The 15216-nt window shown below is 42.9% G+C and overlaps 1 protein-coding gene across 4 annotated transcripts in view; it reads left to right on the forward strand.

Moving 5' to 3' along the window:
- The window catches only part of FAM13C (family with sequence similarity 13 member C), a 229668-nt gene that overhangs the window by 172655 nt on the left and 41797 nt on the right, over positions 1–15216 (forward strand). For all 4 annotated transcript variants that reach the window (XM_073596307.1, XM_073596310.1, XM_073596309.1 and 1 more), the window contains exons 8-9: positions 5682–5892; positions 14610–14748. In XM_073596307.1, the coding sequence (XP_073452408.1) occupies positions 5682–5892; positions 14610–14748 (350 nt within the window). The remainder of the gene's footprint in view (positions 1–5681; positions 5893–14609; positions 14749–15216) is intronic.

Consider the following 15216-nt stretch of genomic DNA (forward strand, 5'->3'; position numbering starts at 1 on the left):
ATCTGGTTCCTGTGGGTAACATTCTGGTTTTATTTCAGGTCCAGTTTCTATAAATGTGAAATAATAAATCAATGCAAATGTACTGTACATCCTTACTTATCCACTTTATTCTGTATGATCTGGTTTAGCAATGAATAGTCTTTACACATCTTGTTGCAGTCATTTCGAACAAATACTTACTCCAGGGTTTGAAGCACTCCCTTGAGTTTGCTGGTAACAGGAGCCCTGCTGAACAATCCATTTCTTTTTGGAATGTGAATGCTCGTTGGGAGATTTTTAATGGTTAGAAAATGTAAATATGTTTTAGATTAGTGGAGGATATTTTGGGAAGAGAGGTTGATAGCTTGATGTAAGGAATTTCACTTTTATGTCTGCAGATCGATTATAAAAGAGATGAATTATAGTTATACAGTAAATGCAACCAGTGTGACAAAGTGAATGTGCAATAATTGTGTGCGAATCATTAACCTTTGTAGGAAAAGTAGCCCGGGTGTAGTGATATTATAATACTGGCCACTTTATTAGGTACACCTTGCTGGTATCAGGTTGGATCCCCCTTTGTCTTTAGAACTGCTTTAACCCTTTGTGGTATAGATTTAACAAGGTGTTAGAAATATTCCTGAGATTTTGCTCAATATTGACATGATGGCATCACACAATTGCTGCAGATTTGTCGGCTGCACATCCATGATGCGAATCTCCTGTTCCACCACATCCCAAATGTGCTCTATTGGATTGAGATCTGGTGACTGTGGAGGCCATTGGAGTACAGTGACCTCATTGTGATGTTCAAGAAACCAGTGGTGAGATGATTTGAGCTTTGTGACATTATCCTGCTGGAAGGAGTCATCAGAAGATGGGCACACTGTAGTCATAAAGGGATGGACATGATCAGCAACAATACTTGTTTAAATGATGTTCATTTGGTGGTAAGGAGCCCAAAGTGTGCCAAGAGAATATCCCCCACACCATTACACCACCAGCAGCCTGGACCATTAATACGAGGCAGGATGGATCCATGCTTTCATGTTTATGCCAAATTCTGACCCTACCATCTGAATGTCGCAGCTGAAATCGAGACTCATCAGACCAGGCAACAATTTTCCAATCTTCTATTGTCCAATTTTGGTGAGCCTGTGCGAATTGTAGCCTCAGTTTCCTGTTCTTAGCTGACAGGAGTGGCATCTGATGGGGTCTTCTGCTGCTGTAGCCCATCTGCTTCAAGATTCGATGTGCTGTGCGTTTGGAGATGATATTCTGCATACCTTGGTTGTAACGAGTGATTATTTGAGTCATTGTTGCCTTGCTATCATCTCAAACCAGTCCACCTATTCTCCTCTGACATCAACAAGACATTTTCCTCCACACAACTGCCGCTCACTGGATGTTTTCTCTTTTTCGGTCCATTCTCTGTAAACCCTAAAAATAGTTGTGCACGAAAATCCCAGTAGATCAGCAGTTTTTGAAATACTTAGACCAGCCTGCCTGGCACCAACAACCATGCCATGTTCAAAGTCACTTAAATCCCCTATCTTCCCCATTCTGATGCTTGGGTTGAACTTCAGCAAGTCATCTTCACCAAGTCTAGATGCCTAAATGCATTTAATTGCTGCTATGTGATTGGCTGATTAGCAGTTTGTATTACCAAGCAATTGAACAGGTGTACCTAATAAAGTGGCAGGTGAGTGTAGTGTAATTGTAAGCAGAAAGTTTTGTATGGAATTCGTTGCATGTGTTCGGTTGTTTCAATATTTTGATTATTTCTGATAAGGTGCCGAGGACATGACATTGCTTGCGTTTTGCACCAGGTGCTTTTAATGCTGATCCTGGTGCAAGATATCTCAATACTTATAGGTTTCAGTTAGATGTGCGGTTGAGGAGACGGCAAAAAATGTGTGATTGAGCCATGTTTTTGCCACCCACCAACCCCCCCTCAAGTTGCAATAGGCAGCAGACGGGGGTGTTTAAATGCCACAAAGTTTAGTGGCATTTAAAGGTGGGGAAAAGTCACATTGCTTCCTCACTGCCTGTCAGTAGCCTTTGAAGGGCAATCCAAATGTGGATTGGGCCTCAGAGGAAAGACGCACGTCAAAATCTACCCCTACTGATGACGAGGTAAGTATATATTTGCGGTTAACCTAGTGTTATGAGATTACATTTATATAGATAAGGCTTTTAGTTAGGCAAAGGTTTAATAAAAGCTTAAATGTTAAAGAGGAACTGCAGTCTGCTCACATAATTTGTAATAAAAACATCTTTGCCATTCTGAAGCTTCCCTCCAACCACTTTTCATATTATTTTATATATACTGTGATTCTGTACTTGCCAAATATTCTGCAGAAATCTCCCTCCACTGATTCTGGCTGCAGCCATTTTAACTGTGGGCAGCTAAAGCTACTGCATGTTCACTTCCTGGATTTACACAGAGGCACACCTCCAGCTCTGCAGCTCTTATTGGCCCTCTTATGACTTATTCCCCCCTCCCTTCCTGGCAAACTCTCACAAGAGTGAGAGAGAGAGCTGTGCATGATGTCATAAGCCTAGGCTAGTGACTAGACAAGAAACAGGAAGTGGGCTTTTTATGGTATTTACTGGCAGAAAAAAAAATACTATCCAAAGTTAAAACAACAAGTGCAGACGATTTAATAGATGGAAAAATGACTGAAGGTCCGCTTTAAGAGGGTTAATATATGGTTATTATATGGTTGAAATATATATGTATCATTTTACTTGTAAGTTTGCCCAGCCATTTTTGTGAACTAAACATGCACACACCTTGGTCTTTGGTAATATCACTTTCATGGTTTAGCATTGGGTCCTGAGGTGACCTTCCTGCTCACTGGATAGATGTAATGCTGCTTACTCATTGTCCATTGTGCAGGCTGGAGAAAAAGAGGTAACATAGAAAACAAAGTTCCTAGTGCACCTTTCAGTAGAAGCTGATTGGCTTCCAGGCACAGCCGCACCACATTTTGTACTCTCCAGTTTTAGTAAATCGACCCAGGTGTGTCAGTTGTACAAATATGCAGTGTGAAAAATGTGCAAGGTTATATACAGTTACAAGTCCTTTGGCAGGTAAAACACCAAATGTTTATGTATTTCAACTGTGTATTCAAAAGTTTTCCTGGAGTTTTCCTTAAAAGCCCAAATATAGTCAAAAAAGGTTTAAAAAAAAATAAAATAAACAGCACAAAGGACGTTAGTTGCAGTCAGTGTGATGTGTCCCTTGTGCTGAAGTTTCCTGCCCTTAATCCACCCCTTTTTCTGGACTGCAGTCCTCTGGTGTTGTGGGGGTTAATAAAGAGGGACCTGGCATATGTGCGCTCATCAGGAGCTGCATTATAGCTTCTATGAATGGAAAAACAAACTATCAATGGAGGCGGGCAGATGTTTCATCCATTCAATTGTCCTCCATTAATTAATCACTTTTCATTCATAGAAGCTATATTACATCTTCTGTGAATGGAGTAGGTGGACATAAAGGGCAGACATTATGTTTGTCATATTGGGTCATTTTAGGTATTGGATGATGCTATGTAGATGACAGAAACCACCACCACCACCTGATCAGTTTTACCTCTTTGACCAATCCAGAATAGCAATCCTGAGGACTAGGGCACCGCTACCATTTTTTTTTTTTTTTTTTTTTTTACGAGTACCGATTATTTTTTTTTTTTTTTTCTTTTTAATACTTGCTGATACCAATTACCGATACCTACCACAACTGTTTTGTTTTCACTTCAAAGCATTGAAAAGTTATTTATAAATTAAATAAATAGATTTTCTTTCAATGTATATATGTGTAAAAATATTCACTAACAAAGCAAACAAAAAAAGTTTTATTGTTTATAAAAAAAAGCAGGAAAATAATAATTACATGGAGGAGAATAAAGAATTCATTAAGGGTTATTCGAGTAAATTAAAGCGGTAGTAAACCCGCTGTCGTTTTTTTTTTTTTTTTTTTTACCTACACCTGTAAGGGAAAAGGCATAATGAGCTAGTATGCACCGCATACTAGCTCATTATGAGATACTTACCTTAGAACGAGGCGCCAACATCTCACACGGTCCACGCCGAGGGAGCTGACATTTCCCCTCGGCATGCCTTCCGGGTATCGCGGCTCCGGCGCTGTGAGTGGCCGGAGCCATGATGTCATCACTCCCGCGCTAGTGCGCGGGAGACTTTTGTTTCCGGCAAAGACCGGCGGCTGCCGGGCTTTCAGCCGAGAATCTCCTGTGCGCATGCGCCGCTGCAGTCAGCGGCTCATTGCGAGGGGAATATCTCCTAAACCGTACAGGTTTAGGAGATATTTTTTTTTACCTTCAGGTAAGCCTTATTATAGGCTTACCTGTAGGTAAAAGTTAAAAAAAAGGTATACAACCGCTTTAAGGTTTTAAACAGAGAAACATTTGCTCATCCCTTTGATCTGCAGATGAAGAAACAGAAAGATACAAAAAGAAACAATGTTTCTTTTTATTTTAGTGTTTCAGTGGCTGAGCAGTTTTGTTTATAAACATTACCAGGTGCTTTTTTGGTTTTTTGACAGCTCCAATTACCGGACTTCTTTAACACTTCAGCTGGCAACAGAGGAGACCCACTGACAGCTCAAAGAACCAAGCTTGAAAGTATCGGTTTTAGGTATCTGTGATTTTGCACGAGTACCGATACTTGTGAAAATACTCGGTCTCGGTATCAATACCGATACTGGTATCGGTGCAACCCTACTGAGGACTGTAAATATTTGTTATACGGACTGATAATTATACCACCTTGAAAAAGATTAGTTTCTATCCTGAATATAGTGATTCTTAGTTTTATTTTCCATCTGATTTCCCTTTTTATGTAATGGCATTCACAGAATACTGCTTTCTCTTAGGTAGCTGTTTATTAGTTTTAACATTTGAAGATTTTTCCAGTGAGAAGTGGAATTTAGATATTCATTATGTCAGGTATTTCTTGAAGAGTGTAATTAAAAGGGCCCAGCAGGAAATGACTTATTCTGCTTTATGCAGCCTGCAGGAAAGAGATTTTAAATTGTTTCAGATATTCTGCGTTTTTCCTGTACGTTTAATAATGAAAACCTATGTCCTCCTGGATTGGTGTTTTTCCACTCACGCATCCCCCTGTGGTGCTGCTTAGTGCTTAAATGAGTCTACACTGACAAATGGTACCCCACATGGTGGGTTAAAGAATCCTTTCCGGTTCTGATCACATGCGTGTGCATGTACAGTACCTGTCTTCATTCTGTCAAAAGCCTAGTGAGTAGTAAGTATTTAATTTGGAGATTTCACAATTCTTTTTAGGTTGCAACTCTTATCGCCTAATCTAGATTTAGAAAATAGACATTCCCTTTTGTTAAATACCTTTTGCCCTTCCAGATGTAGGAAGTTGCATTTTTTTCTTCTATGTTTTTCTAATGTTGCTCTGCAGCATGTCGTGGATGAGTAGTTCTGAGCCAGGCAAAAAGCCTGAGTCATGATTGCAGCGGAGTTCTTGTCATATGAGTGGTAATGTCAGCATGCATGGGGAGGACACAATCACTCAGTATATGAAGGTGTGACATATTGCACTGTGTGTTAGTTTGCTGGTAGATATAGCTCAAGTGAATAATTCAAATGGCTAGAAACCCAAAATGTTGATCCCCATAAATAAAACAGTCTGCCAATTTCTGTCAATTTTAGAACCAGCGATGGTGCATCGAGAGCCTCAGAGCGACTCAGATCACAGTGCGGAGGATACACGCAGCTGTGGGACCAGCCGGCTGTTGTTCCACATTACAGATGGAGATAATCCTCTACTCTCTCCACGATGTTCCATCTTTAGTCAAAGTCAAAGATTTAACCTGGATCCAGAGTCTGCACCATCCCCTCCCAGTACCCAACAGTTCATGATGTAAGTCATTGTGGGTGATGTACTAGATTTATATATGACTAAATATACTGTATATGATTTTTTGTAACTCATTTTTGTGACTGCATTATGCCGCTTTTGTCTGAAATACAAATAATATATACCAATATTTTGTGACATACATGTTCCCTATAATTCGAGGTAAACATTTCATTGGATATAGAGAGTTGACATTGCTGACATTCTGAAAATATTGAAGAATTAGCACTGAATTCCAGCCACACATTTTCCAAAATTGAATTATTCAGAGATGTCCTCATTGTGCTTTTTCTGTTTCTCCTCTTTTGCTACTTGTATGTTCACAATGCACTTTGGAAGTTTCACTTCACCCTTCTACTGCCGACTCCCTGTCTAAATGTCCCATGGCCTGACCAGAGGGTGGCTTGTAATGGGGGACCAGAGATCACGACTCTGCAAGCTTAAAGTGTTACTAAACCCAGTAATATGAAAATAGTTCATCTGCCTCCCCCCCCCCCCCAGTGCCCACAGCTTATAAATCTTCTTTTGTACATTAAAATACTGCCACTATATACCTTTTTTGGGTGATCTGTATACCACAGTTACATGATAAACTGCACAGTTTTTCCAGTGCTGAGAGTTCAGGTAGGAGATTTCCACTACAGCCTGTATAAACGCCCACATGTGTGATGTCAATATCATGTGACCTTGCTAGCTCTGAGAACAAGTAAATGTTCTCTCCAGCATAAAAGACACAACTGAGCATGTGCAGGTTGGCTACTCTGCCTGTGTTAGCTGGCCTTCCCCCAGATAGACCTGCAGGAGGGGGAGGATCTATGCATACAGAATAAAACAGCCTTTTTACACAATGCAGAGGATTAACCCCTTAAGTTCCACAGTGAGTACAACAAGCATGCTTTGCTGCATATCCAGACTGATTTCACTGTTGTGGGTTCAGTAACACTTTAACCACATGACCTTCATAAGATTTACCCCTCTTGGTGACCAGGCCATTTTTTTTTTTTGCGATACGGCTTTGCATTACTTTGACTATTGCAATGCTGTACCCTAAAAAAATATATATATATACCATTTTTTCCCCAGTTGTCTTCCAGGACAGCCCTTGAGATGGAGTCCCTCCCATCGACCCAGGAAACACATTGCCAAAACAGTTCAAAAGGCGGTCCCTCAGGTCCCTGGTCAGTCATTTGTGTTTCCTCCGTCGGAGGAACATGTTGCCAGGAACCAGAGAAGGACTCTATCTCTCAGGGGCTGCCTGAGGGGAGCGGAGCCGCACAGGGGGACCGGGTCCTATCCAGCGGCGCCAATCTAGTCCTACCTTTTAAATTTGGGACTCGGGTACCGTCTAGCTGACAAGAGCAGACCCGTTACCCTCCTCCTTCCAGTGCCGAGGTGTGCCAGGGACAGGTCGGTGCAGGTTCCCCCAGGAGCAGTGCAGATGGATTCTCCCATCACAGCTCCTTGCTACAAACAGCTGTGGGGGTCGGAGACGCCGAGCGTCATTTCCGGCGGAACCGCGTCATCCTGTGTGCCGAGACTTCCGGTTCCGGGTCTCTACAGGCACAAGGAGGAGGGGAAAGCCCACGCTGAGGCCTGCAAGTCCCGACCAGCGTCCAGCTATACCGGACTAGCGGCGGGACCCGGAGCGTGAGGGGGACCATGGAGGCTACTTCCCAGGACACTCCGGTGGAGGCAGGCACCAGCCAAACCCAGGTAGGCTGCTGGGCAAGCCCTTACTGTGGTTTTTTCTGGGGTTTTTGTTGTAAGGCTGGGATTTGTAGTACCCCATGGTGGTGGTTACCTCACAGTCCCGGGTGGATGCAGTGGTGGTTGCAGCACTGGTGTTTTGAGAGTTAAAAGGTTTCCTGATGCTAAAAAAGTTTATCCTTTATTTTAGGGGAAGGAAGCTCCAAGGGAAGACAAGTCAGGCCGCAAAAAATGCCCTAACTGTGGAAATAAGTTGTCCTCAGGCTCTAACAAAGCCTTATGCAAGCAGTGTATTGCAGGCTTACTTAAAACAGAGGCAGACTCTCCTTTGGCAAAATTCCTTGGCTCCTTTAAAGATGAGATGGCATCAACCTTTAAATCTCTCCGCGAGTTAATCGCAGATGTAGGCACGTCTGCTTCCACCAGTAAAGCAGCTGCGTTTCCCTCCTCACCATGCCTTACAACACCCAGCTCTGGGGAGCCCCGTACAGTCAGGGAGCATAGCCTCGTGTTAGTTAGCCCTGAATCCTCTGACGCAGATTCAGATGAGGATCAGGCTGTAGCTAACAAAGTCGCAAAATACAAGCTGTCTCTGGAGGACGTAGACGAGCTGTTGAGCGCCATTTATGATACGCTGGAAATTGATGAGGAAGAAACTCAATTGACCAGACATGATAAGATGTATGAGGCTCTGGGGAAAAAGAAAGCTAAGGTATTCCCTATACATAATGTGCTTTCTGACCTTGTCCGCAAGGAATGGGCCGAGCCAGATAAAAAAGTCTTCTTCCCAAATTCCCTAAAAAAGGAGATTCCCCTTTGATGAGAGCCCAGAGGCGGTCTGGAATAAAAATCCTAAACTAGACGCCCCTCTGTCCAAAGTCTCAAAGCAGTCTGACCTTGCTTTTGAGGATATGGGTCATTTAAAGGACCCAATGGACAGGAAAACAGACATAGTCTTAAAGAGGGCCTGGGATGCTTCTATGGCAGGTTTAAAACCAGCTCTGGCCACTTCTTGTGTAGCCAGGAATGTAGAGTTCTGGTTAGCCCAACTAGAAGAGCATCTAAAGGCAGGCACGCCTAGGGGGGAGATCTTAAAAACCTTCCCTATGCTTTTTAAGGCGACAAGTTTCATCTCTGACGCCTCCACTGATGCCATTAAATTTACGGCTAAAACAGCAGCGCTTTCGGTCGCAGCTAGGAGGTCAGTCTGGATGAAAACTTGGGGGGGAGACACGGCGTCTAAAACACGCTTGTGCAGTGTCCCCTTTACAGGAGACTTAGTCTTCGGGCCTGAACTAGATACCGCCTTGGAAAGAACGGCGGATAAAAAGAAAACCTTTCCCATTAAAAAGAAAAATTTTCAAAGAAAATTTTTTCGTCCCTCAAAGGAACCCTCCAAGTCAGAGAAGGAGTTCAAGCCCAAAAAGCATTGGACAGGACAAAAAGGGAAAGGGAAAGGGGGCATACTTTTTAACCGCCCCAATTCAAACCCCAAACCCCAGTGACATCAGGGTCCCGGTGGGAGGAAGATTAATGAACTTTCTCCCACAGTGGGAAAAGACAACCTCAAACGAGTTTGTCTTGAACATTATAAAAAGAGGGTATGCGCTTTAGTTTCACAGCGACCCACCCTCAAAGTTTCTTGTGACAAAGCTTCCAAGACACTCAGAAAAGGCCAAGGCCTTGCCTCTGTTAATAGGGGAAATGGTGGATCAAGAGGTATTGACACCAGTCCCTATTCAGGAACAGGGGGACGGTTTTTACTCGCACATTTTTGTGGTAAAAAAGCCGTCCGGGAGATTCAGACTAATCATGAACCTCCGACCTCTGAACCGCTCCATCCGATACAAAAAATTCCGGATGGAGTCTATCTACTCAATAAGGAATCTACTCCAAAAAGAGGTGTTCATGGCTACCCTGGATTTAAGGGACGCCTATCTGCATATCTCGATAAGGAAGGAATGCCAGAAATTTCTTCGGATGGCGATTCAGATGGACACCAAGGTTTATCATTTCCAGTGCAGAGCACTTCCTTTCGGACTGTCGTCCTCCCCGAGAATCTTTACCAAGGTTCTCGGGGAGGCATTAGTTCCGTTAAGACTACAGTCAGTCACGATTATTCCATATCTAGACGACTTACTCCTCACGGCCCATTCGGAGAAACAACTTCGTCGGGACCTAGAGTTGACACAGCTCAACCTGAGGCAGTTGGGGTGGATAGTCAGTCTGGAAAAGTCCAAGACTACCCCAACACAGGAAATTTGGTATTTGGGGTACAAGATCCTGTCAGTAGAGCAGAGGATAGTCCTGCCAGAAGAGAAGATATTGAATTTACGCCACAGAATGTCTTTTCTTCAAAGCAGCGCCAGGGTTACAGTGAGGGAGGTGATGTCGGTCTTAGGACTGATGACAGCAGCCATTCCAGCTGTACAATGGGCCAGGTTCCACCAAAGAGACCTTCAGAGGTTTCTGTTGGAACAATTAAAAGACAGGGATCTGGAAGAAGAGGTTCCAATCCCCACCAGAGTAAAGCGCTCCCTCTGGTGGTGGAAAGACTCAGAGAATTTGAACAAAGGGGTTCTCTGGATCTCTCCCGTCACATCCATACTAACTACGGATGCGAGCAGCTGGGGCTGGGGAGCCCACCTCAACTCAGATTGGGCACAAGGCAGGTGGACGGCAGAGGAGAAGCTCCTCTCGTCCAATTGGAAAGAGCTAACAGCGGTCCTCAGGGCTCTGTTATTCTTTCAGAATACAATACAAGGTCATCATCTACAGGTCCGTTCAGACAATATGACGGCTGTAGCTTATATAAACAGGCAAGGGGGCACCAGAAGTCGTCGACTAATGCTGGTGGCCAATCGCATGTTTCTATGGGCAGAATCCAATCTGACATCCATCTCTGCAGTTCACCTGAAAGGTGAGCTCAACAACACAGCAGATTTCTTGAGTCGACAACGAGTGTCGAATCAAGAATGGTCTCTACACCCGGAAGTGTTCAAATATATAGCAGCTTACTGGGGAAAACCAGTAGTGGACCTGTTTGCAAACAACGAGAATGCAAAAGTTCCAAATTTTTGCTCGCTACACCCAGGAGATCAGCCCTGGGCAGTAGACGCCTTACAGATTACATGGACCTTCAGTTTAGCGTATGCGTTTTCTCCGCTTCACCTCATCCCGAGAGTTTTAGCGAAGTTTCTAGTAGAGGAAACGTGTTTAATCTTAGTAGCACCGTTCTGGCCCAAAAGACCATGGTTCACAACGTTACTACGGTTGACAGACCAACCTCCTCTGAGGCTTCCCGGCAGACCAGATCTTCTGTCGCAGGGACCTCTCTTTCATCCACAAGTATCCATGCTGAACCTCTCAGCGTGGTTACTGAGGAGGAAATTTTGAGGGGCAAGGGCCTGACTGACAGAGTGATTCAGACCTTGCTACAGAGTAGAAAGCCTGTCACTCAGGCCATTTACAGGAAGGTCTGGAGAAAATTTAACAGCCAGTTGAGCAACCGAGGTGAGGTAAACATGGATACAGCAAATATCCTGCAGTTTCTACAGGAGGGGATAGACAAAGGGCTAACTCCTAGTACTATTAAAGTCCAGATAGCGGCCTTAAGTGTGTACTTAGAGAAAAGATTGCAGGAAGATCCTTTTATTGCTAGGTTCTGTAAAGCAATCTCCAGACGCAAACCAGTTAGAGTTAACATCGCCCCATCCTGGGATCTATCAGTTGTTCTAAGGGCATTTTTGGGGTCACCTTTTGAACCTATCTCAGAGGCCTCTCTAAGACTGGTCACTTTCAAGACAGTACTACTTGTGGCAATCACTTCAGCACGCAGAGTTAGTGAGATCCAAGCTCTCTCTGTCAGAGAGCCATTCCTCCAAATTCTGGAAGACAGAGTCATCCTAAAGACAGACCCTGGGTTCTTACCAAAGGTGGCATCTAATTTCCATAGGTCACAAGATATTGTCCTCCCTTCTTTCTGTCAAAAGGCTTCAAACGAGAAAGAAAGGCGTTTTCATTTATTAGATGTGAGGAGGTGTATCCTAGAGTATCTTAGGGTAACCAATCCATTTAGAATCTCAGATTCACTTTTTGTTCTTTTTTTCCGGACAACGTAAGGGGCAAAAAGCTTCTAAAGTCACCATAGCTAGGTGGATTAGGCTAGCTATAGCAGAGGGCTATAAGACAGTAAACAAAGATCCTCCTGGGGGTATTAAAGCCCACTCCACAAGGGCATTATCAGCATCCTGGGCAGAAAGAGCTGGTGCCACCCTGGAGCAAATATGTAAAGCAGCCACGTGGTCAAGCTTTTCCACCTTTACAAGGCATTATCGACTAGACTTAATGTCCAGTCAGGATCAGGCTTTTGGGAGAAAAGTTCTCCAAGCCGTGGTCCCCCCCCTAATCTGGTGAGTACTTGGGGATCCTCACAAGGGCTGTCCTGGAAGACAACTGGGGAAAACTGGAGTTAGACTTACCGGTAACTCCTTTTCCAGTGGTCTTCCAGGACAGCACGATCCCACCCTTTTTTGATTATGTGAATGTACTAACATTATTACCTGTTATGGTTATGTTTTTTGCAGTTCCATCCTTCGGTTCTTGGTGAATGACTGACCAGGGACCTGAGGGACCGCCTTTTGAACTGTTTTGGCAATGTGTTTCCTGGGTCGATGGGAGGGACTCCATCTCAAGGGCTGTCCTGGAAGACCACTGGAAAAGGAGTTACCGGTAAGTCTAACTCCAGTTTTTTCCCACAAATAGAGCTTTCTTTTGGTGCTATTTGATCACCACTGCATTTTTTTTATATTTTGCGCTATAAACAAAAAATAAGCTGACCGTTTTGAAAAAAAAAAAGTTTTTTTTTTTTTTTTTTTTTTTTACACTTTCTGCTATAAAAAATATACAATAAAAAATATCTAATTTCTTCATAAATTTAGGCCAATATGTATTGCTACATATTTTTGGTAAAAAAAAAATCCAAATAAGTGTATATTGGTTTGCGCAAAAGTTATAGCTTATTATTTATTATTATTTTTTTTTGTTATATTTGTACTGGCGGAAATCAGCGACTTATAGTGGAACTGTGATATTGCCGCGGACAGTCGGACATTAACTGACAATTCTGACACTTTGTGGGAACCAGTGACACTAATACGGTGATCAGTGCTAAAAATATGCACGGTCACTGTACTAATGACACGGGCTGGGAAGGGGATAAACATCTAGGGCAATCAAAGGGTTAGCAGTGTGCCTAGCCAGTGTTTTATTGTACTATGTGTGCTGCTTTTACTCAGGGAAGTGATTAGTTTTTATTTCCTGCTTGGCAGGGCCACAAAATCAATACCCACCCCCGTCAGAATGAAGATCTGCCTTGTTCACATAGGCAGATCCCCGTTCTGTGTCTCTGCGTGACGTTCCTCTGGTGCCGATGGACATCCAGTGCCTGGCACCCACTATCTGCTTCTGCTGTGAGTAATCACAGCAGAAGCGGGCTGCCGGCGCTGAGTGCGTCCCTTACGCGGAAGTGCAGTATCACGTAAATATATGTGATTGTGCACAGGAGGGCTGCTCTGTAGCAGTATATCTGCTATGGGGCAGTCCTTAAGCAGTTAAAGTGTTTAGAAAATAAGATGTATATCTAAAAAGATTGCACTTTGACCAGGGGCATGGGAAGAAGAATCAGGATTTTACAAATGGAAAACTTGGGGGATAAGCGTTAAATGGAGGCTATTGGTTAAGGATAGGTTTTACTTTGTAGAAGATTTTTAAAAGCTACTTAAAGTGGACCTTTCCCTAATTATTCACTAAAGGTCACAGCACCATACAGCTCTGCATGCTTCCTGTCATATGTTCCAGGAGGCAGACCCAGAGTTCTAGACAGAGCTCCAAGAAGTAAAGAGGGATTTATTCATCTCGCCTTAGTAAAAATGACCACTGTACGAGAAATAAGGGGGATAAATAAGGCATGCAAAAAAAAAAAGCCTCCAATTATCTGTAATGCCGCGTACATTCGATCAGAAATTGGGCAAGCAAAAGACCAATGAAAGCTTTTGGTCAGAAAATGCGATCGTGTGTATGCTCCATCGGACTTTTGCTGGCGGAATTTCCGCCAGCAAGAGATTGAGAGCAGGTTCTCAATTTTTCGGTTGGAAAAAGTTCCTATCCGAAAATGCGATCGTCTGTACAAATTCCGACGTGCAAAATTCCTACGCATGCTCGGAAGCATTGAACTTCGTTTTCTCGGCTTGTAGTGTTGTACGTCACTGCGTTCTTGACGGTTGAAAGTTCAGAGGACCTTTGTGTGACCGTGTGGATGCAAGGCAAGCTTGAGCGGAATTCCGTTGGAAAAACCATCCAAGATTTTTCCGACGGAAAATCCGCTCGTGTGTATGTGACATAAGTATCTGTTTCTAGACTTCCATGATGTACCATTTCTAAAGGTGCCTTTATTATACTTTTTATGATGGGGTGAAGTTCCTCTTTAATTATTTTTTGTTTATGGCGACCCAAAAAAAAAGTGCTGATAGTGTAGTGGTGGCAAGTAAGGCTTTTGAGTGCCAGAGATCAGATGGGTTAAATATTGCAAAGGAATTTACATTGAATTGGAAGTAGTGTTTGATTCTGTTTTTAGTGGTTTCAGCTTATTGTAAGTTTTTAAAGGTGATCTCCAGGCCAATGGCTAAATGTATGTATGAAATGCATATATGGATGCTGTTTTACCTACCATCTTTCCCTTTCTCCTGCTCTCGGTATGTTCCTTGCTAGTGTATAAGCATTGTAGCACAACTGATTGGCTCCTTGTGCTACTTTTCTTTATCTCAGTATGAGCTTTGCTATCCGGTAGATTACAAGAGGCTCATACAAAGTCACATTTGGGTACTTGACCCTGCTTGCATTTGAGCATACAATTAAATGATATATTAATGAATGCAGTGCTGCATTTCTTTGTTACATCTGCCTGGAGGTCATGAAGTTTTTTATATCTTAAAACAATTTTACCATTTTAATAGGCCAAGAAGCACGTCAAGAGGGAACTGTGAAGACCCGAAAGAGCCTCTCACAGTCATACAGCTCACCAAACAAATCCAGAACCTCAAGAAGAAGATCCGGAAATACGAAGACAAATTTGAGCTGGAGAAAAACTATCGTGTGAGTAAATCCATTGTTATACTTCAGTTCTTGCTTTGAAACAATGCCGATAACTCTTGCCAGGATTATCATAAGGCCTCAGAATGGCTGAACTCTGTCAGAGAAGATTAGATTTCCGTTTTTTACTACACAAATTGCATAATGTTCTCTGGCACTGCACTGGCTAGTTCTTACTATAAAGCTTCTCTGATTGCCATTTACAGTGAAGGTCAGAAATGCCGATTTGCCTGTGTCTATTTAATTTCAGTTGGTCACAGTCCACAACAAAGCAGTCTGTCTTTCATCATCTATCTGCATTTAAGTATGTACATCCTATTTGTATATATTTTTTGCTTGGCAATCTTTTATCTGGAAATCTCTAAGATTTAGTGTTTTGCAGGAAAAAAGTAAAATCTAATACTAGGAATTTAAAATGGACAAAGTAATCTATTAGGTGAGCATGTTGTTGGGTGAAAGCAATCATAATTT

Source organism: Aquarana catesbeiana, linkage group LG08, assembly GCF_042186555.1.
Source record: "Aquarana catesbeiana isolate 2022-GZ linkage group LG08, ASM4218655v1, whole genome shotgun sequence".
Lineage (NCBI taxonomy): Eukaryota > Metazoa > Chordata > Amphibia > Anura > Ranidae > Aquarana > Aquarana catesbeiana.